Raw genomic sequence first — 22,429 nt, forward strand, 5'->3', positions numbered from 1 at the left:
CCATTCAGTCACACATGAGGCTGATAATTCCTGAATGTCGGGTTTGATATGGGTTACATCATTTAAATTTTCCCTCAAACATTCAGCCTAATACATCATTTCCAGTGTTCAATACACACCATGATCATATTCTGGTTTATTAAATAATGAATTCACAATCAGAATATCAATAAATACAGAAACGTGAATGCAATTAAAAGACTTGGGATGCACCCTGTGTGTCAGACAATGTGGTGCTGGCACATGAAATCAACCTCAGTAGCTCCTGCATGTTAGCAGAAAGAAGCATCTCGCTCGATGCAGTTAAACCAGTGAATCATCCCACTTTACTAACCTGTATTAAATCTTGCATAAAGTCACTTCACATCTGCTTTTTTCCCCCCTTTCTGTCAGTCCTGCGTTAAAAAGCTGGAGATGGGCTCACTGAGGGTCCTGCCGTCGTCCTCAATGCTCCAACAGCGAATCACAGAGATCGACCAACAGAAAGAGGAACTAAAGATCGAGGTAAGCATGTTGGACGATTGTGGCCCAAATCATAGACGGGCACCAGGACATCTAATTGTCTCATCACACCTTGGGCTCTGAGAAACTGTGATGTTGTTTTTTGGACATTTTTCACAGACTTGAGGATTATTTGGGAGAAATAAAATCAGCAGATGATTTGATATAAAAATAATTGTTAGTTGCAGCCCTAGAATGACTTTAAGAATATGTAATTTTGTGTAAAACAGGTGGTTGAAAGAATACTTAACCCCCAAAATGATCATTTGGATATGAATTACTCACCGTGTGTTACCTTGAATTCTTGAAGGAAACAGTAGTCGCACAGACGAGTAGCGCGCCTGCGCAAGCCTGAGACTGTTTATGCACAAGTGTTTGAAATAGTCACGCCGAATTCACACCAGAGCAGCAGCGAAGTGCGGCCTGCGGCGAACTGCCATGCAATGTCTATGGAAAGCTGCGGCGGCCGCTCCCGAGCTCTGCAAACTGAAAGTTGGGAAATGTTTAAGTTTTAGCAGCAAAGTGCGGTCAGAGAGGACCCGCAGCCAATCGGTGAACGGATCCTGTGACTCCTGTTACATGTTGACCTATGTTACACACAATGTCTTCCCGCCTTTTAGCTAAGATGCATGTGACTGGATAAGTGAGACATGGATTATACTGCATGAGTTGTGTGAGAGCTTGTAAACGGATGACATGATATAGTTTTGCTGTTGTTAAACGAGTCCCCTATTTACTCATTCATCAAGACTTTTCTCTGTTTTTGGATTCTCTGTTAGCCATGGAGGCATGCCAGGTAAACAGATTTTTTTCTTCAAGAATTTAAGGTAACATGCGGTGAGTAATTGATATACAAATGGTCATTTTGTGGGTTAAGTATTCCTTTAAGGTTTCATTAAGGGTTCTTTTAACCTACTATGACTGCTGCAACACATAAACAACGAGACCGACGAATGATTTACATTGTGCTTCTGCTGAAGTCTGCACATTTAAATCTCCAAGCCCGTCTCCAAACGTTGACTCAGTCACGGTAAAGGAATGCATATCTGTGACTTGCTCAAGCTCTGGTCGATGTGATTCAGCTCAGCGTCTCCTGTCTCCTCTCAGCTGCAGCTGGAGATCGCCCTGCTGCAGGGAGAGCTGCAGACGGAGAAGACCCAGCTGGACAGACGCACACAGAAGCTGCAGGCTCTGCAGCAGGAGGCCAGACAGAAGGGGAAGCCCAGACGCACCGACAGACAAAAGGTATCATGTGATACAATTCATGTTTTTCATTGGTTGCATTTGTAATGTTTTATGCCATGATTGTGTTCTTCTGTCATGATTCATGACCAACAGAATAATAGTGGTAATTGTAACATTTAAATGACTTAAAGTGATAGTTTGGGTGTTTTGAAGTGGGGTTGTATGAAGTACTTATCCATAGTCAGTGTATTACCTACAGTAGATGAGAGTCAGCACGCCCCCAGCTTGGAGAAGCAGGCAGGAGTTCCAGGCATGGGAGCAAAGCGATGTGCTGCTGTGGACTGGGCCGGCAGCAAAACAGATTTTGGCCACCTAAAGGAAAGGCTCACCTAAAAAAAATCAATATCAGTTTAAGTGTACGTTATATTTAGAATATTTTCTGACGGGAATTGAACTCAAAGTGAAACTTATCTATACTGTGTTTTTGTACGAAATATTCTAAATATAGCGTACACTAAAAGCTGCAGTATGCGAGATTTGAGCAAATATGATTTAAAAAAAAAAAAGTAATTTTTTATAAAACGGTCGCTATATCCTGACAGTAGTTCACGAGACAGGTAACCTGAAACAAATCATGTGCCTTTGTGTCCTCCTGTGTCCTCCGGTGCTCCTAATGGTATCTGCAAGATTTCACAGACCGGAGGAAAATAAGCAGTCAGAGCTGATCTGAGGTCTGCTGTCCAGCTGCCGTCTATGAGAGCCGGCTGTCAATCACTCGCGAACTCTGACGAAACGGTCAAACTAGGCAGCGCTGATCAAATATGAATCAATATTATGTTACGTTAATGCCTATTTCTCTCCTCAGATGTTTTCAGAATCATCTTGTAGTGTACTGTTTAGCTGTAAAGTGAGAATGTTTTTGAAGCTATTGTGAAATCTGGTGAAGAAACGCAAAGTTCCGGTCACATGACCGGAGCACAGCCAATAGGAACGCTCTCTCTCACTTTCTGAAATGACCTGTGATTGGTCAAAGTCTCCCGTCACGGGCTAGATGTTTTAAAGCCTGAAAACAGAGCCATGCTGAGGAGCAGAAGTCTAGTTTTCTCTCAGAACACTTGAATTACAATATGCTGATGCCAAAAATATACTGCCTACTGACGCTTTAAACTGATATAGATTTTTTTGGGTGAGCCTTTCTTTTAAGTGGCTAAATTACGTTTTGCTGCCGTCCCCATCGACAGCACTGAATTTATTTGCTCCTGTGCCGACTGTCCTCTACTGTAGGTAACACACTGACTATGGATAAGTTCCTCATACAAACCCACTTCAAAACACCCGAACTATCCCTTTAACATGAGTTTCACAATCACAGAAACACAAAAGGTTGGTTTGAGGAATTACACATGTAGAAATGTGTGGGCTGAGTAATGGTCCACTAACATCAACACAAGATCATGTCCATGATAAGTCAATTCCCACGCAGTGACTGTTGGAGTAGAGCTGGTTTGAAGTTAGACGTCTGCGGTCATTCAGAACTAACTCTGTAAACACGGTTGAGTTACTTGTGTTATTTTCTGCTCTTTTGAAATGGTTTCTGTTTTGCTTTTGAAGAGTCATGTGATGACTGTGCTCTTGCTTCACTGTCTGTAACTGCAGGAGCGAGAGAATCTGGAGGAGGAAAGACGCAGGGTGGATGAACTGAAGGGGAGGTATGAGGAGAAGGAGAAACTGATCCCCAGTCAGCCGGAGAGCCAGAGAGAACAGCTCACACTGCAGCTGCAGCAGGTGAGTGGCTGAGCTGCACGCAGCCTCGTCATGAATGAAGCAACCTAAAAAGAAACTTTTGCATGTCAACTTCTGGTTTGTCTTAAACAAAGTCATATGTTTCAGAAAGTTCAGCTCTTTCTCTTTCGGACTAGTCTCGTTAATGTGATGGCAATTTAACATGTTGGTCTCATGTCTGAATGAGCACCCCCGTGACTTTAACGATAAAAGTTCATGGCGGCAATCTTACCCGATCGAACACAGCACCATTTCTATATCACTTTCAACCAGGGATGTCCTAATACCAGACATTTAGTGGTTGATACCAACGCCAAGTTAAATTCCATGATTCTTGATACCAGTTTGATACCATGGTAAAAAACAAAAGTAAAACAATAAATCTCATGTACTGCATCATCCTCTCCTTTTATTACCGTTTACATACTGTATTTTGTTAGGAAGTTGAACAGCTCATAATTCCCTCTCTATTATCTATTGCATATTTCTGTGAAAACATCCCCTTCAAACACCTACATTTTACAAGATTACATTTGAACACACCATTATAATGTTACAATTTACCTTCAGCCAATAATCATTTACTGAATAGAGCCTGAATACATCGTAATGTAAATCAGTGGAATGCAACATCTGGTTAGCGTTAGCTGTTAGCTCCGTGCAGAACTGTGCTTCTTACCAGCTGCTGACAGCTAACGTTAACTAGCTTGCACCCTGCTGGTTTCAACGCAGATTTGTTGTTCATAATGTAACACTATCAGGGAAAAAATAGGGTGCGTCCCCTGGATGTGCCGATAGCGAGCTTATTGCGTCCCAAACACATTTTCTTTCGTCAACGGGTAGGCGTTAGTCTCGAGCTCTGACGCGTAGAAAAACAACAAGAAAAAAGTTTTCAGGATTTTGTCATTGACTTGGTACAGAAGTGTTGTGAGTCTCGTGACATCTCTGAACTGAATGCTGTCAGATTAACGTGAAGGCCGCAGCAGCACAAAGTAAAACATGCAGAGAGAAATGTGCGTCTTGTTCTGCCTTTCTAAGACCACTGTAAAACATTTCTTCTCTTATGCACAATGAAAAATAAAATCTGTCTATGAAACACTGTAAAAAGATGTTGTTGAGGAGATTCTTCTCATTCCAGATGATTATTTTGCCCCTTCGCAGTGCGACCGGGGCTAAAGGAGGTTAAAACCCTGTTCTACCCAAATTCACGCTGCTCTTTCTGTAAATGTGCGGTCATGTCTAAATAAAACCATTAGGATCATTGACATAAAAGACACTCATTTTGAATGACAAAAAGCCATGACTTTAACAGTTGATGAAGCTGTTGGGTGTTCCATGTCTGACATATCATCATTACCTGAACAACAATAGAAACTAGGACTGCACAATTAATCGAAATTTTATTGAAATCGCTTACGGCCTACTGCAATTTTCTAAAAGGAGCAGAGTACGGCAGAGACTCCGGTCCTGGAGACCAAAGCTACGGTCTCCCCCGCGTCCTCCGACCGCGGCCAACACTGTTTAACAGACGGGCTTCACTAGATACAACCAAGAGGTTTTGGTGCTTCACTGTAGTTTGTGTTGGAGTCTGAGTCTGAACAGCGTAGCCACGCGCGAGCGCGCATGGGACACCGACCCACAATGATTTATACGTGTAAGAAGTTACAAACAGTCCCTTTTTAAAGGTGAAATGTGTGTTGAAATACCATTTTAAATTTATCGTCCTGCAAAGATGTCCAGGCCTAAGAAAGACTTAAGAAAACATCTTTGTTTGGTGCAGATCCCAAAAAAAAATCACCATTTTTAATATGTTTTTCAATGAAAATGAGAATAATGATGTAAAAAATGATAATTTACCAATCACAACTGCAATATCAGTCAAAATAATCACTATTACATACTTTTTTTTCTAAATGGTGCGGTCCTTATGGAAACTACTTCATAATAAAATATATATATAAAACACAAACACAGCTGATCAGTAGAGCTGTATCGTATCTGTGTTTCCTAGAAATGTTGGTAATCAAACTAAGAAGGTGGTTTGATCTAAATACAAAATCTATTAGATTAGAAGTGACTCAGTTACCAGTCAAAACCGCACAAAAATGGCCTGTGTGTCTATTTACTGCTTCCGAGAGGGTTTCGGTTGTCGGTCATATATTTAAAAACACGACCAACTGTCCACAGCTCTCACCCCAATACTTTGAACCTTTCCAATAAACAATGTATTGATATTTGCGCTTTCAAATATCAGTTGGCAGTTTTTGGATCAATGCACTTCAGTCTGTGTGGTGGAGTATATAATCTTGCGGAATTTGTTTATTGAAGAAGAAATGTAATAAATGATGTTATTGGCAGCTATCCAAGTGGAATCTAAAACCGATACTTGGCGTGCTGTTTCTGACTCCTACACATGATGCTGTTTTTTGATTGCACAAAGTGTGATTGTTCAGTTCCTGTTCAACCAGATGTGTCATCTGTGCGCGCACACACACACACACACACACACACACAGACACACAGAGAGACAGAGAGACACACACACACACAGCACATAGGATGTTTGTTTTTCTTGGTGAATGTGACAGAACCTCCTTGTTTTAAAAGCAGTGTTTAATGACCGGTTTGGGTGCAGCATGTTGTTACTTTATGCTGTGACATGTCATATTTATTTGGAAAGGGCTTTTAGAAACTGGTTTGTCACCAGTTGCGCCACAGAGAAGAACCACACACATGAATGAAAACTGGAGAGTTAAGTACACACATGCAGAACAAGAACAAGAGCACAGGTATTTCGGTTATGAGACAATGAGACCGTACACGTTTTTACTTTCAACTGCACTTGCACTTTTATATACTGAGCATGTTTAGGCTCTTTTTGAACATTCATTTTGGCATTAAAGCATTAAAAACCAATGATTATATAGACAAAGTATAGAGGAATACAAATTCCCAGAAGTTATTTTCTGAATAATAAAAATTATTAAAGCAGCAGTGGGTAGAAATGAAGCACATATGATTAAAAAAAAAGTTCAGTATATCCTGACAGAAGTGCATGAGACAGGTAACCTGAAAAAAAAGCATGTGCCTCTGTGTCCTCCGGTGCTCCTAACGGCATCTGCAAGATTTCACAGACCGGAGGAAAACGATCAATCAGAGCAGAGCTGGAGCCTGACGTCTATGAGCAGCTGTCAATCACTCAAAAAAAACAACTCTCGTCACGGGCTAGATTTGTTAAAGCCTGGAAACAGAGCCATGAGGAGGAGCGGAAGTCTAGTTATCTCACAGAACACTTGAATTACAATATGCTGAAAGGTTATTATGGAACTTTTGTCCTATGATGCCAAAAATATAAACTGCCTACTGCAGCTTTAATAGTAGTGAAAATGTTCACCTCCATCTAAGACTTTGTGTTCATGAAGGTTTTTTTTGTGTAAGAAGCAATTGTATCATTAAAGTAGCTCAAAGTAGCAAGTAGTAAAGTAGCTGTAAAGTGAGAATGTTTTTGAAGCTATTGTGAAATCTGGTGAAGAAACGCAAAGTTCCGGTCACATGACCGGGGCACAGCCAATAGGAACGCTCTCTCTCACTTTCTGAAATGACCTGTGATTGGTCAAAGTCTCCCGTCACGGGCTAGATTTTTTAAAGCCTGAAAACAGAGCCATGAGGAGGAGCAGAAGTCTAGTTATCTCACAGAACACTTGAATTACAATATGCTGAAAGGTTATTATGGAAAACATTCAGCCTACTGCAGGTTTAAGACAGATTTGTTATCTTCTATCAATATAAAGTCTGTACTAAAGCCTTTGATTCTGTACTGAGAAAGCTACTACTTTGAGGCAACATGTGCACGTTGCTGTGTCTTAATATGAACATGATATTATCATTAAAACATATAATATTGCTAAATAAGGAGTATGTATATCCAGGAATATGGAGGAGTAGCATATTGAAATTAGCACTATTTTCATACAAAATTTTCATACCATTTAAACAACTTTATAACAGGATTTTATTAGCTGTAACTGAAGTCCGTCTGTGAGAAAACAACATATTCACAGATTAATCTGGGGAGAGGTTAAATAACAAAGAAGTAGTAACATGTACAGTGTTGCTCATTAAAATCTGAGTTCAGTTTATTACCCTTAAGTTTTAACTTGTTATCCAGCATTTTAAAAAGTGAACCCAAGTATGAAAATAAATCAAAGGCTGTTAAAAACTGGTTATGTTGACTAATTCTGTGTTGAATGCAGGAGAAAGAGGCGATGGAAGCGTCAGTTCGGGCCTTTGAGGACTGGGAGTTCCGTGTTCTGGAGCAAGAGAGCGGCATCGATGAGGAGGACGAGAGCACGGCGGACGAAGAGAAGGAGGGAGAGCGTGCAGGGGAGATGGAGAAGGAAATCTCGCGTCAGCAGCATGCGATCAACGCGGCGCAGGTAAACAACAACAGCGAGTCGTGGGAGGAATTTTTTTCAGAGAATTTCACAGCTGCTCCTGACGTGTTATACGGGTTTGCAGCTTATCTGCGTGTCATGTGCTTCCTGTCAGTGTTTACCCCCCCCCAGGCTGACGGGGGATTAACCTTCACACGAACTCCCCTCTGATACAGACTCGTGACGTCAGATTTGTTCATAGAGCAGGTGGACAAAATAACAGGAACAATAAAGTCCAATACAGTAACCCTGCAAAGACATCTGCTCATGTGATTTTTGACAATAGATTCAGAACAAAATCCAGTTTACAAGAGTGAACCTTCCAGCTCTACAAAGTTTATGATGTTTATGATATCATTAAAGTAGCTCAATACGGTAGATTGGGAGCATTTCTATTGCCTCTCAACGGCTCTCAACATGGCGCACGGCGAGCCGAACCGGAAGGTGGTGGCTACGCTTCCGCGACGACAACGCCGTCGTTTCGCACGCTGTTAACAGCTGTAACCGCCGTATGAGAGCAGTGCAGAGCAGCGACTGTGAGCTAGCCAGTTCGGACACGCTCACATGCACTAACAAAGCGTGGAGAAACTCGGATTCCAACACACACAGAGGGAGAGTGACTTCTTTCTCTGCTCAGGTAGACATTACTCCTCTATATCCCTACGTAGCAAATAGTTGTTTGCTGCTATATTAATGCTCTGGATGTCTAATTTAGAACCTTTAATAACCCAATTATAATAATAATGATGATACCAATAACCTTTAACCTCTACTCCTACAATATTGTTTGATTTTCTTGCACAGACACCCACCTCCTCCCAACGCTATTATTTGTGACCAGTAATTGTATATATAAGAGTATTTATAGTCATGACTGTGAAGAGTAAACCATCACAGCAGAGATCAGACAAACATTTACTGAAGCAGATTTTTTTTTTCTTCCCTTTGTGACTGAAGAAAAAGTTGTTCTTCAACTGTGAGCATCTGAAATGAATCTTCTTCTTTTCAGAGTTAATATAAGGAGAGGGCCGACCAGAGAGTGAACTTTAAAAGCCACAAATCTGAGTTCCTCCTACAATAATCACAGAGTTGTTGGCATTGATCAACGAAGCTATAAATTTTGCTCAGATTCTATTTTTGCACTGAAAATCATCTTTATTGGCCCTGAAGGACTCATCACCACATTATTAACAGTATCCTCAGACACGTTATACACAATCTCCTCAAGTCACAGGCCACGGTTGTCATTGCAGGTTAAGACTCGCCCTCCTTCCTCTCCCCGCCGTTAAATGGTGACTAAAGCGTGAACCTCTACCTCACTCTCACCAGCATCACCCTGACACCGTCACATGACTCTGTACAGCAAGCTTAATTACATCAGAGGCCACCATGAGAGAGAAATCAAGAGAGCAAGACGGAGGCAAAGCAGAGCAGCGACAACCATGGAGAAGATGGAAAGATAAAACGCATGAGGGGATTTGGGAAATTTTGGAGCAAGGCTACGTTGTCATGGATAAAATGATAATCAGGATTAGTTTTGTTCAACATTGAGATCATGATTATTTATTTATGTTTTAAAGTTTTCTTTGGCGGCACCTATGGCGATAAACGGTAATTGCAGGAATGTTTTTGGATCTCTCTTCCAGTGTCACCGCTTGTATCTCTTTTTTTTTTTTTTTTTTAGATCGTGATTTAAAGGGATAGTGTGTAAGATTTGGCGGCATCTAGCGGTGAGGTTGTAGATTCAACTGAGTATCCCTCTGCTCACTCCTCCCTTTCCAAGACTGCGGTAATGTGAGCCACCGCCGTGGTGACGCCGTTCACCTCACTCAGAGGTCATCTTTACCATAATAACACTACTTTAGGAGCAACGGAAGTCAGACGGCGGCTGGCGGTACCATGGTTTTGCTCTCTTAGGCTCATGTTACTGCAGTTTCACAAGCGTGTCTGAGAACTACGGTGGCCTTCAAAAATGTAAATACGCAAAAGGCTCTCTAGAGCCAGTGTTTGGTTTGTCCGTTCTGGACTACTGTAGAAACATGGTGCTGCAACATGGCGGTCTTCCGATTCTTAGTTTCAGGTGATTATACGCTAATGAAAACAGTTATGAATATTGTATTCCATTTCTACTAATAGATTCCCCGAATGGTTACACACTGGTCCTTTAACGGATATTTATTGAAGTGAAAATCTTCAAGATCATTACTTTAAGAATGCAATAGAGGTATCACACTTGATCATTTTGAATTGGCAGAAAACTGCCCTGATAATTATTTACAGGTTGATTTCAAATGTTAATTTTAAAAGAAATATGCTTGACATGAAATTGATGAATCTTTTTAAGTACAAATGAAATACAAATCAATTAAAGAGCAACAATAATGCCACCATATCATGCAACCAAATAAAAAGGATTTCTCCAAGGCATACAGCTTAAACTTAAAACCTGTTTCTGTGAAGCGGCGTGCCTGAAAAAGGCCTGCTGTGATTGGCCAGACAGTTTTGAATAGAGCGGGCTTGATTGGAAGCACCACTTTAAATGCAGAGACAATATACCACCTAATTAATCTGATTTACTGTGGAAGCCAAGATGATGATTGTCATTGTTAAACAATTCATTCTGCAGCTTTGTGATGGAGAGTCAAGAAATAGAATAAACTGGGAGACCGTAAAACTCCTCAGATTCGGATTTACACAGTAATTTGAAGATGGAACATGTTGGCACTTAAATCCTAAATGTATAACTACAGTGAGGCGCCAACTGTGGAGACATTGGTACCTTAGTGTGTACTTTGTTTGGATAGTGATTTAATGCTGAAGTGCCTTAAACTTGCATTCTCTCTAACAGCCAGCAGGGGGCGACTCCTCTGGTTGCAAAAAGAAGTCTGACTGTATAGAAGTCTATGAGAAAATGAGCCTACTCCTCACTTGATTTATTACCTCAGTAAACATTGTAAACATGAGTTTATGGTCTCAATCGCTAGTTTCAAGTCTTCTTCAATACAGCATGATGTTCATTTAGTAAATTATGGTCCCATTTAGAGTCAAATAGACCATAAAGCAGGGGATGCTTTAGGGCGGGGCTACCTTGTGATCGACAGGTCGCTACCATGACGTTGTCCGGTCTGGGAGTTCTCCGTGTTTTCATCTTACTACTTTAACCCTTTCACAGTGTGTTTTCAGTTCATGGAAGTTAACTGTAACATTTTGGTTGCCCTAAAAATGTCTTATTCAGCGTTCGGTTGTACTTAGCTCCACCCTCTTGTGTCACTTCTGGTTGCAAAAACAAGAGGGCGACGGCCAAAATGCCGAACGCAAGCTTCAAAATAGCAGTCCACAAACCAATGGGTGACATCTAGGTGACTACGTATTGAATCTCATGTATCTGAATTATTTCTGAAGCCTTCACTATTTCCAAGTTGTTGTTTTTTTCTGATAGCAAGTGAGAGCAGCTGTAACATGTCTTGACGTTTGTTCACATTCTGACATAGGAAGTTCCAAAATGGCTGTTTTTTCCATTCACATGTCAGATTCCACAAGAACATATGAATATAGACAATAGGTTAGATGGTGAGAATAATGTTGAATTGTTCCCTAAGTAGCTGGAGTATGTAAGAGGAGGAGTGCAGAGTGAGAGAAGAAGAAGAGGGGGATTGTGTGAGAGGGATGGTAGTTGACTCAGCTGCAGTGAGGCCAGGCGACAGCTCATCTCTATACACTCCGTCGGTCTGTCTCTCTCACTGTGTCATATTTGCTGTCCTAAGGTTGGGTGATTTAATACCAGTCCATCATTTCTTTTGAGTTGCACTCTCAGCCCTGCTGTCACATGTCCCTCTCGTGCCTCTCATTAACTTGCAAAATGGATGTTTGATTTGCATTGTGCCTCAGCTGAGGAGATCGGCTCGACTCGGCTCGGGGCTCCGCATTCGCTCACACACACATGCATCAGGGATGTTTACCCAACATTGCACCACAACATAATGAAAAGATTAAGTAAACTCAGGCCAGCCAGATGAATCAGATACAGCACATGCCATTTCTTTTTAAAGGAGAAGAGACCATATGGCCTTCCACTCTGATGGGAATTATGTTGTGAATTTTCAGGAGCGAGTCCAGCAGTTACAGAGAGAGCTGAAGGAGATGGAGAGGGAGAAGGAGAGGGATCTGAACGCCTTGAGGAAAGAGAGGAGAGACCTCGTCCACACAAGTCAAACGGTAAGAGGGATTTATGATATCGTGGACTATCACTATGACCACTGCTACTTAAAGGAACAGTGTGTAACATTTCACAGGATCTGTTATGCCCGGTTCAAACTACATAATATCAGCCCGATTACAGCCCGACACGGTCGTCGTAGGGGATCGGGGACGATAAATGAGTGTCGTGTGCGTAAATCGATCCTCTTATTGCGTGTAGTGTGTCACAGCACACGACAACCGACGCCACGTCTGGGACGCCCCACGACACCCCGAGGAAAAGTCTAGCCTGTCAGAATTTTTCGTCTTGACACGTCTAGAGTGACGTCATCTCCAACCACGTGTTCCTTTGATTTGACCGATCAGCTGCTCTATCCAGCGCACAGTCGCAGTCAGGTCACTTGGTTATAAACAAACATGGCGAAAAGGAGGAGGGATTGCAAGTTTGCTGCTGTCAGGTGGGACAACGAAACTGACTGAAGTATGGACAGCCCGTACCGTCATCTCTGTGCCACCCAGGAGCGCATCCACAACCCTTTTTTCTTTCTTTTCTTTTTCTTTTTGCAACACCAGACCGCCAGCATCAACACAACGCTTCTGTCGCCATGAGCCAGTCACCCAACCAAGACACTGCAAGAGTCTTATGGCGCTGTGATCGTTAGATCTGACATGGTGACCATCGTCAAAGACAAAAATATCGTGTAGTCTGAACACATAGTTAGGAAGATTATGTTCCATTTCTGCTAATACCAGGTTGCGGTTGAATAGTCCTTTTTGCTTAGGAAGGTTCCTAACGGAGTGAAAAGACCCTGAAGTATCTCAGTATCAGCCGTGATAAGAGCTGTTTGAATTCACCAAATGCTGAGGAAAGGAGCTTCAATGCTTCCTTTATTATCTCCTTTAGCAGAGGATACATTGGAGCATCCTTTACCAAAGGAAAAGAGAGAATAACTTCCCACAATCCCTTGCGGCCGCAGCATTTAAAGCGACGCACCATTCGGCCTTTCATAATAACAAATGATATGCTTCTCTTGCATATTACTTTCATACGCTCATATACTAATTGGATTCATGTTTAATATGAGTGGACAGTGACAACCATTTCGTTTCACTTTATTTTAATTAATTATTTATTTCGAACATGTAACAAAAACCTAAAACAAAACAAGAATAACAAATAAAATGAACAGCAAACAATCAGTTAACAAATAATTATAATGTAATGTCCGAAAAGAAGTTGGAAGAAGTATATGATCCTACACCTTCTCCATAACTCCAACAATTAACTCAATATTAATCATATATTCCTTTGATCAAAATAGTTGTCGATTAATTTAATAGTTGACATCTAATCGATCAATTGATTAATCGTTTAAGCTCTACCATTATAACACTATAGTGATTGATTTCATACTCGGCCTTAAGGTGCTAAGCTTCAAAACATAATGTAACTGTGGACAGCCCACGCTGCCATGTGTTATCAGTGTTTATTATGAATACTTGCTGCTCCTTTGTGATTTACTCAGTTACTAATTAAACTGTCACACAGCCAGTGGTTTGCCTTTGATCAGACTTATGACTGCACCAGATGAGACAAGACGTGGACGAGGAAAAAGCGAATCAGACATGGAGAAGAGTGGAGAGAGAGAGAGAGAGAGAGAGAGAGTGGGAGAGAGAGAGAGAGAGAGAGAGAGAGAGAGTGGGAAGGAAAGGGATAGAGGGAGGAGTAAGCAATGTGAGGGAGGGCGCTGCTTTTGTGAATGTGTGTGGACATGTGAGTGTGTGTGGATGTGTGAGAGGGAGAGAAGGCCAGCTGGGAGAAGTTACACCATCCTTTCTAACAAGCGGTAAGCCAAAGAAAAAAATGCACTTAAATCTATATGTGCGGTACAAATTTTTCTTTGTCAGGAAAACTTCCTTCACGTTTAGTTCCTCTGCTCATCTGCTAAATGAGAGAATGGGAACAGCTGGAGGGAGGTTAGAAGGGAGTGGCAGCACGGAGGAGGAGAGAGGGACGAGACAGCGTCAGACAACATGTCTTAAGTGTGTGTGAATACGATACGACCGCGTGCAGGATGTGGTTTACTTACTGACACGTGTAGTAGTCACTCTAATGCTGAGAGCGTGTTGTGTCTGATAGATATATGACTTGTGTAGTAGATAGTTTGAGTCTGATTGGATCTCATTGTTGAAACACAGATGTAGAAGAAAACAAAACCCAGGGATCAGTAGCTGTTGTATAAATGTGGGCATGTACTGGTGTAGAGTAGTGGAAGAGACAGATAAGGGTTAAACAGTGGACCGCATGTGGCGACTGAGTTGCTCATGTGTTTGTGAGTCAAGTGAGGAGGGAGGGAGGGTCGGGGGGAGAGATAGAGAGGCGATGATACTTTTTTAACTCATTACGATCCCTCTTGGAAGTGGAGTTTTCATTCTCAGGCAGACGTGGTATGTCGAACGAAGCAGCAGCTTTCATCAGTCACCGTGTTTATCTGTCATATTCCCCCTGCCGCTCTCGTTCATTTAAACTGCTTTTGTTTTTGTGCCTTGTAGTCATTTTTTCATCGCGGGTGGCATGTTACTGAATTTTTAAATGAAATTGAATCTGGGGTCCTGCAGGTTCTCAAAGAGAAGAAGCCGCTCGCCGATTGGTCCAACATCACCGGCTCAGCCCCCTGCATGATGTCACTTTCCCCTCTGACCGTTCACAAGCCTCCTCAGGTATGCAGCGTGTCACCATGGTTACAGAATGTGTTCACAACTAACAGTTATCCTCATTATTGATTCCTTTTTTGTAATTTTCTCAACGATGATATCAATCATTTATTCTAGAAAATGTCCCATCACAATTTCCCGGAGGCCTCTTTAAAATGTCTTATTTCATTGGTCAAAAACTCAAAGATACTTTAAGACCAGTATCCATAACCCAGTATATATTTACATCTTAGAGGCTGGAAGCTGTGCATTGTTTGGTGTTGGTGCTTAAAAAGAGACTTAATCGATTATCAAACAATAGACTAATTGTTCTATCACGTCAGCTCTAGTTTATAAGATTTAAGATGAAGTTGAAATGTTTTATTATTTTGTAGGATCCATACAAAGAATCTGCCAGTTTGCCCAGAAGACGGAGCTCCTCGCACCGCAACAACAAACTCAACGACAGGCCGATGTCAGCACAGGGTGAGCGACTACCAGCCCCTCTTTCTCTGTTTTCTATTGTGCTTTTGATTGCTTAAGCTGAGAGCACCACGATATAGAACAATAAACCCTCTCTGTCTGCACTCATGTGCTCATTTTGTCTGACTGTTTGCTCAGTTCCCTCCCTTTTAGTCAAATCAAAGGTGTGTCAGCAGAGTCGGCAGGTTGTTATTACGTTGGTAGAAAGCAGGATTTTCCTGTACCGACCGGGTGAGCCAGAGAAGAGCCTATATACGTAATCTCCTCAGTAGTATCTATTTTTCACACACACACACACACACCTATGTTTCACCAAATATCCCCGTAGCCTGATCTACAAGGTCATGTCAAGTCTTGCCAGGTGTGCTTCTTCGTACTTAGTCTGTTCCCGAAAGCTGTAACTGTAAATTCTTGATCTAATGTGATTCATCATCTTGGTACACAGCCACCACTCGCACAAATCCTCTCACACCACATCTCATATGAAGCTATTTGCGCTGACCGATGCATGTTCGTGTGTCTTTTCTCTTATCTCCTTCTTCCTCTCTCAGGGTTGGTGAGGATGCTTCCAGACAGCCAGACCCCAGAGGCTTTCACTTCCCCCCTCTCCTCCCACAGGCTCAGCAACGGGCACAGCGGCGGCCACAGACACGGGACCAGCAACGGCGGCGGGTTCCTCACTCCGTGCAACAGCGCAACAAGCTCCCGCGCTGCCAGGTCAGCTACTTCACTGCTCGTTTGATGAGCACTTTTGTTAAAGAGAGAAATGAAGAGTAGGGGCATTTTTATAGTTCATAGCTCTGCTCACAGGATGGAGACATTTGGAGTGTGTGAGGGTTTTTTATTTCAGAATAACAAAACTGTGAGGAAGATCACTTTTTATGTAAAGCCCCGTTTCCACCGCAGGAACTTTCCCCTGGAACTAAGAACCTTTTGAACGACAGCAGGGACCAGGGTCTTAATTAAGTTCTGGGGACATTTTCCGTGGCCTTTTTGCAGGGTAAAAAGGCCACGGGGTAGTAATTTCTGAAAGTACCGGAACTTTCGGGGTGGAGTTTACAGGGATGACTGTTACTGATTGGTCAAACACACACACACAGCGCCGCTGCTTCAACTGTACCACTTCATTCATAAACAAGGAAGTACTCTAGTATCGCTTTAGGACCATTTTAGAACGAAAGAGGAACATTTCTCTTTGTTTGATAACATTAAAGTAAAGTTAGGCTCTGCTGTCGGCTTCCTAACTCTTTAAAAACGAGAGAGAGAAAAAGAGAGAGGGAGATCACGAGTGATAACTTTAGAAGAGATGTAGCGGGGCGGTGCTGTGAATGAGAGAAAGAAAAGGTATTCTCTGATTGTTTCACGGCGTTTACGCTCTAAAGCACAAATAAATAACCATCAAATACTCGCAGACGCTCTTATTTTCATTTCATTCATTACATCCAACGTGTATCAGTAAATATATGCAGCAGTTAACGTTTATTTGTTTCCGTGTTTCTTAGAGTAAACAGGCGGACACACTGATCTGCAGGCTGCAGAGTGTTTACCGCTGTGACCACTAGCAGCCCACGTCACACGTCATGTTGCTTTTTCATACGTCAGCGTACTAATCTGCCTCATCGTCACAGGTCTTTATGCCGTGGAGGAAACGCAGACAACAGCGGGCTGAAGGAACCTTTTAGTTCCTTGAAAAGTAGTTTCTGACTAAAAGTCCTGGCTTACGGTGCAGTTACAATAAAAGATCATTCCAGTTTATTCAACGTTGGGTCTTATTTAGTGGTTTTGGCCAGTATTGGTTATCCTCCAGCCAATCTCAGGTTCCATAGTCCCCTCACTCGTGAACAATACCCTGAGGTACTTGAACTCCTTCATTTGGGGTAAGGACTCATTCCCTACCCAGAGAAGGCAATCAATCGGTTTCCTGCTGAGAACCATGGCCTCAGATTTAGAGGTGCTGATCCTCATCCCGGCCGCTTCACACTCCGCTGCGAAACGATCCAGTGAGTGCAATCATCTGCAAAAAAGCAGCGATGAGATCCTCAGCACACCGAACGGCATTTGGTTATTTTACCAATCTGACAGCATCCAATCAAGTTGCAGGAGAAAACCACGATAACTAACGTTACGTTACTGAGCGCCAGTTGGCATCAGTTGCTCTATTGTTAAATGGCATTACATGTTGGGAAGTGCGCATTATGAGGGGGACTTGCCTGTCTTGACATGGGTTTAAGACTTATTGTGAATTGCAAAACAATGACTTGGTGTCCCACCTCTGGTGTTTACTGTAATGCCAGCTTTATTTGGTTAAAGCAAACTCAGTTCATGTGCTAAATGTGAATTTGTTTGACTGATCTCAGCGGCATGTTTGTATCTCAGGAGCAGGACAGCTCTGACAGTTACATGAATAAATCATTTAATTGCAGTGCCGCTCCTGATTTTTGCCTACAAAGATTTCCCACCCTTCTGCACATACCAGGGTTGTTTGTAACATAACCGTTACTGTAATTGGCCGATGCCGTTATTCTGATTATTATTATTATTATTCCTCTCACACAGCCCGTGTCTGTTGGATCTTGTTGAGATCGAGAAGAAACTGAGGGAAGCCAAGGCAGAGAGGGAGAGGCTGCTCAGAGAGAGGGTGAGTCACCTGCCGTGGGAAACACTCGCTGACACCTCTAATCACCCGAGACACACTGCATTAGACACGGCTGTCTGATCACTCACACCCACTCGGCTCGCACATGATGGTCCGAAAAAACAGCCAGCAGATGTGTGGATGTTTGTAATGCATGTGTGCAGAATGCCAAGAATGTGTAGCCATATGATTGTGAGTTTGAAACTAGAAATGGGAACATTAAGGAGTACATGTTGATGCCAGGTTTCTTTTTTTGGATGCACACATCAAGTTATCCATCGTAAATACAACTCCATCAGAGCAGTGTCATCATTGTCTAAATCCGTTACCCTGAAAGGGGTCGTCACATTTTTTGGAAGATGGCTAATAATTTTCAGTGATACATGTGTGCACTTAGGAAGAGCGACGGTGGTTGCTGTTGGAGGAGAGAAGGCAGAAAGAGCTAAACTCTCCCAAAACAGAGCCACAGGAGCCAGAGAGCCCACAAAGACCAGAACCAGAACCAAAGGAGCAACCAAAGGCCAGTACACCCCTAAACTCACCAGAGGTATGTATGAAATGACATCCATAAGATGGTGTTAAAGGGTCAGCGTGTCGCATTTAGGGGGATCTATTGGCAGAAATAGCATATAAGTTTGTTTTCATTAGTGTGAGGCCATTCACATTTTCGCGTCAGCCACAGTAGTTCCCCTAGGCGGGCCTCCCCAAGAGGGCTCCAAAACGTTTCAGGGGAGGCTCAGTTAATGGAAGTGAAAAAATGAGTTGTCAAAAGAAGATCACATAGAAAAGCCTAAAAGTGTCTGATTTGGTTAAAGATACAGTCCAGAGATAGTAACTGTTTTTCTGAGAAATGAATAAATGCCTCAGAACAAACCTTTTTTCATGTATTTGGTGTAGTCTGAAGTTATGTCAAACAGCATTATTAAACTACTCTATCTGGGCTTAATTGTTGAGTCTATGTGATCAAAAAACATATGATCCCATTATAATAATTAATATAATTAAGTATAATTATATAATTCTAATTATATCATTATTATATAATTAGAATAATATATAATAATGATATAATTATATATATAATATATATATATATAATTATATATAATATATAATTATACTTAATTATTATTAATAATTTTATATATATATATAATTCTAATTATATATAATATTCTTGAATTTCCCTCTGGATCAATAAAGTTACTATCTGTCTATCTGTCTATCTGTCTGTCTCTCTATCTGTCTGTGTCTGTCTGTCTGTCTGTCTGTCTGTCTGTCTGTCTATAGTTCAATATCCAAAAACACTGAATCCTACCTTTCCCATAATGCAAATATATATTATGTTCCTGTTTTTCTGTGTTTGAATCTTTAACTCTTATCAATGGTTAGTCATTATTTGAGAACAGTTTCAGAAATATTACATTAAATCTGTCAGATTTCTTTTCACACTCTCCTCATGATGACTGTATAAGCCGTGTACTATATAGAGCGAGGGACCAGGACAAAGTAAAGCAGACAAACATCTAAGTACATGCACAAGAAAAGCACAACAAATCTTGTCAGACCTGCCGAGTCCCGTGATCCCATCTAATGTAAATGTTTCATCCTCTGATCACAGAAGGCCGTCCAGCGGAGCAGCCTGCCTCTCTTCCTCTCTCCCAACTTTAACCTCCGGGCCCATGTGGAGTCTCTGGGTCACGGAGTGACCGGCTGCCCGGACCTGCGGATGACGCCTCGACGCTGCGCAGGCTTCCTGACCAAACGAGGGGGGAGGGTCAAGACCTGGAAGAAGAGATGGTTCCTGTTTGACATGGACCACAGACGACTAGCCTACTATACAGGTTAGACTGGCTGGGAGAGTGGTGTGTGTGCACATACTGATTGAGTGTTTGCATCAACGTGTGTCACACTAGCTCACTAAAAGGAAGTCAAACATGTTGTCAAATAATATTGCATCAATAACATTATTTTCCAGCCTTTATCCTCCCCGTTTATGCAGCACATTCTATTATATTTCACCCCCAAAAAAAATATACCTCAAGAGAAAACATCTTTTTCTTTTTTAAAGAGGACCTATAATACTCATTTCAGGTGCATGCTAGTATTTGGGGTTTCTACTAGAACTGGTTTACATACGTTAATGTTCAATGTTTTTCTTTTCATACCGACTATGCCTGATTAATCAACTGAACCAAACTCTTTGGACTTCTCTTCAGCTCCGCTCTAACTAGCTTTTTTTTTTGAGGGCGTGCCAAACTAGCTACTAGGCAGGTGTTGTGCAGATGTGTTACTTGGTGACATCACCACATTACAGAAGAAAAGGCGGGACTTCAAGCGAGGCGTTTCAAGCAGTTCAGGAGCAGTGATTCTGTGGGGGAGAGTGACTCCCTTTGGCGTGGACTTTGTAACTTTGCAGACCTTTTACATGCACAAAAAAAACTATATAACACACTAAAGGAAAGGGAAGAAGCATAATTGGTCCTCTTTAAGTACATGCAACTATTTAATGCAGTTAAAAGAATGTGGACTTAAAATGATAAATGAGTTTGTTGTCACCACATTTTTTTTCTATCCTGCTTCTGTTTTTTGCTGCAGACTGTGATGAGAGGAAGCTAAAGGGAGTCATCTACTTCCAGGCCATAGAAGAAGTTTACCTCGACCATCTACGAACAGCCACTTCTGTGAGTTCTCATACACCAACAACTGACTCAGAGAAATCTGAAAAAAAGCTTCAAATGAACTATTGTAGAAAAGATTAGTCTTATCTGTCTGATCCGAGTTATTTATTTTTAATAACTTTTGGGGTTTCACGTGGAAGAATGCAAAATCTCTGCGGTAATATTAGTGACATCTTGACTTCAGTCAAAAAGCGTCTTCTTCTTCATCATCACGGCTCATCACATTCCCGCTGTCTGTCCCTTCTTTTCAGTCCCCGCGGCCCAGCCTGACGTTCTGTGTGAAGACGTACGACCGTCTCTTCTTTCTGGTGGCTACCAGTCCCGTATGCATGCGGATTTGGATGGATGTCATCGTCACGGCAACAGATGAGCACAGCCGTTACTGACCTCTTGCATACGTGACTGTAAAAAAAAACTTGAGTGAAGCTACTGAGCGGACGCTGGCAGGGAGTCATTTCCCCATCTGAGGGGCTGATTCTGTACCTGGACTCGTGAATCTGTGGATGAAGTGTGTGTGAGATGCAGAGGTGCAGAGGTTCGAGATGCCGAACAGATGTGCTCTAACAGATGTGCCTGAACACAGCGGAGGAAACTGTTACTTGATGCTTGAGTGGCGGCAGAGGTTCACTGCAGAACCAGCTGCAAACCACAGCACCAGCCTGCACACTGGAAGTCTGTTACTGGGAGGGTTTCACTCTTTGAGCCTGACCTCCCCCTGCTGGTCAGAGTCCAGCATTACAGGACTGGTGTGAACTACACTACAACACACTACAAAAGGGGGGTGGACACAATAATAGCAACACCTATACAATATGATGCAATCCAATTACAACAACCCAGCAATAAATATATACGTTATTAATGTGCCAGGGGTCTTGATTTGTGCCGCTGTGATAACTTTTTGTATTTTGTGTTGGATTGTTTTATATTGTCGGGTGTTTCCACTAATATGTCCATATCCTGTGTCTTTGTTTTCATAAATTACATTTTCATGAATTAAGTTATTATTTGGAAATTTATATGGGTTTGATATGCAAATAAATGAAGAAAATACACGTATGAATGCACTATTAAATGTTTATTCATAAAACAAAAGTTTTATTTTAGTTGGCTCTTTTTTTCCAACTTAAATCTTTATTGTCAACATTAAATAATAATGATGGCACAAAAAAAAGTTTTTTTAACTCTTTTTCCATCATTCATGCAGTATTGATGGATTCAAATTTAGCTCCATCGCATTGTCGGCGTTTTGGGTTTTGCACAATGTCCATTCTTCCCATTTTTCTTCCAGTTGTGCTTCTTGTAGTCTCGAGATATGTCAGTTTTAACAATATTTCAACAATTACTAGTCATTGGTTCGGTGTCGAGTGCCCCATTTTTTCTTGTAATTGCTTTATAATAGTGTTTTAACCAAATATCATATTACACTTACTTCAGAGAATTTACAGAAACTACATACAACTCACAGTGACTTTAGATCCTACAGTATTTGTTACATACCATTTCATTTCACACTGTTATTTACTGTATTTTCTTATTTCCAAAAAATATGTGAGTGACATTTATCAAATGATATACATACACTCTCCAACATACTAGACGTCTGTGTAACTTCTTCTTTTTTTTTTTTTTTTTTAAGTATAACACTGCCGACTATTTCCTTACACAGTTAAAACTGACACCAAATTGTAATATACAAATATCTGCAACAGTCGTTGAGCCGGTGAGCTAATTCCCTGCTTTTTTTTATGTGTTTACTGAAATGGATAAAAATCTGCCTGTTTTAGTCTATAACCTCAGACACTTAACCACTCCGACCTTTTCTGTCTTTCATACAG

The 22,429-nt window shown here is 41.6% G+C and overlaps 1 protein-coding gene across 1 annotated transcript in view; it reads left to right on the plus strand.

Moving 5' to 3' along the window:
- Positions 1-21,686, plus strand: part of phldb3 (pleckstrin homology-like domain, family B, member 3) — a 35,640-nt gene extending 13,954 nt beyond the window's left edge. Inside the window, exons 3-15 of the mRNA XM_074652623.1 lie at positions 394-504; positions 1,609-1,746; positions 3,343-3,471; positions 7,722-7,904; positions 12,006-12,116; positions 14,718-14,819; positions 15,188-15,278; positions 15,827-15,992; positions 17,832-17,913; positions 18,308-18,457; positions 19,532-19,754; positions 20,509-20,594; positions 20,843-21,686. Coding sequence (XP_074508724.1) covers positions 394-504; positions 1,609-1,746; positions 3,343-3,471; positions 7,722-7,904; positions 12,006-12,116; positions 14,718-14,819; positions 15,188-15,278; positions 15,827-15,992; positions 17,832-17,913; positions 18,308-18,457; positions 19,532-19,754; positions 20,509-20,594; positions 20,843-20,977 — 1,707 coding nt within the window. The 3' untranslated portion in view covers positions 20,978-21,686. The remainder of the gene's footprint in view (positions 1-393; positions 505-1,608; positions 1,747-3,342; positions 3,472-7,721; positions 7,905-12,005; positions 12,117-14,717; positions 14,820-15,187; positions 15,279-15,826; positions 15,993-17,831; positions 17,914-18,307; positions 18,458-19,531; positions 19,755-20,508; positions 20,595-20,842) is intronic.
- The last annotated feature ends 743 nt before the right edge of the window (positions 21,687-22,429 follow it).

Source organism: Sebastes fasciatus, chromosome 12 (assembly GCF_043250625.1).
Source record: "Sebastes fasciatus isolate fSebFas1 chromosome 12, fSebFas1.pri, whole genome shotgun sequence".
Taxonomy (NCBI): domain Eukaryota; kingdom Metazoa; phylum Chordata; class Actinopteri; order Perciformes; family Sebastidae; genus Sebastes; species Sebastes fasciatus.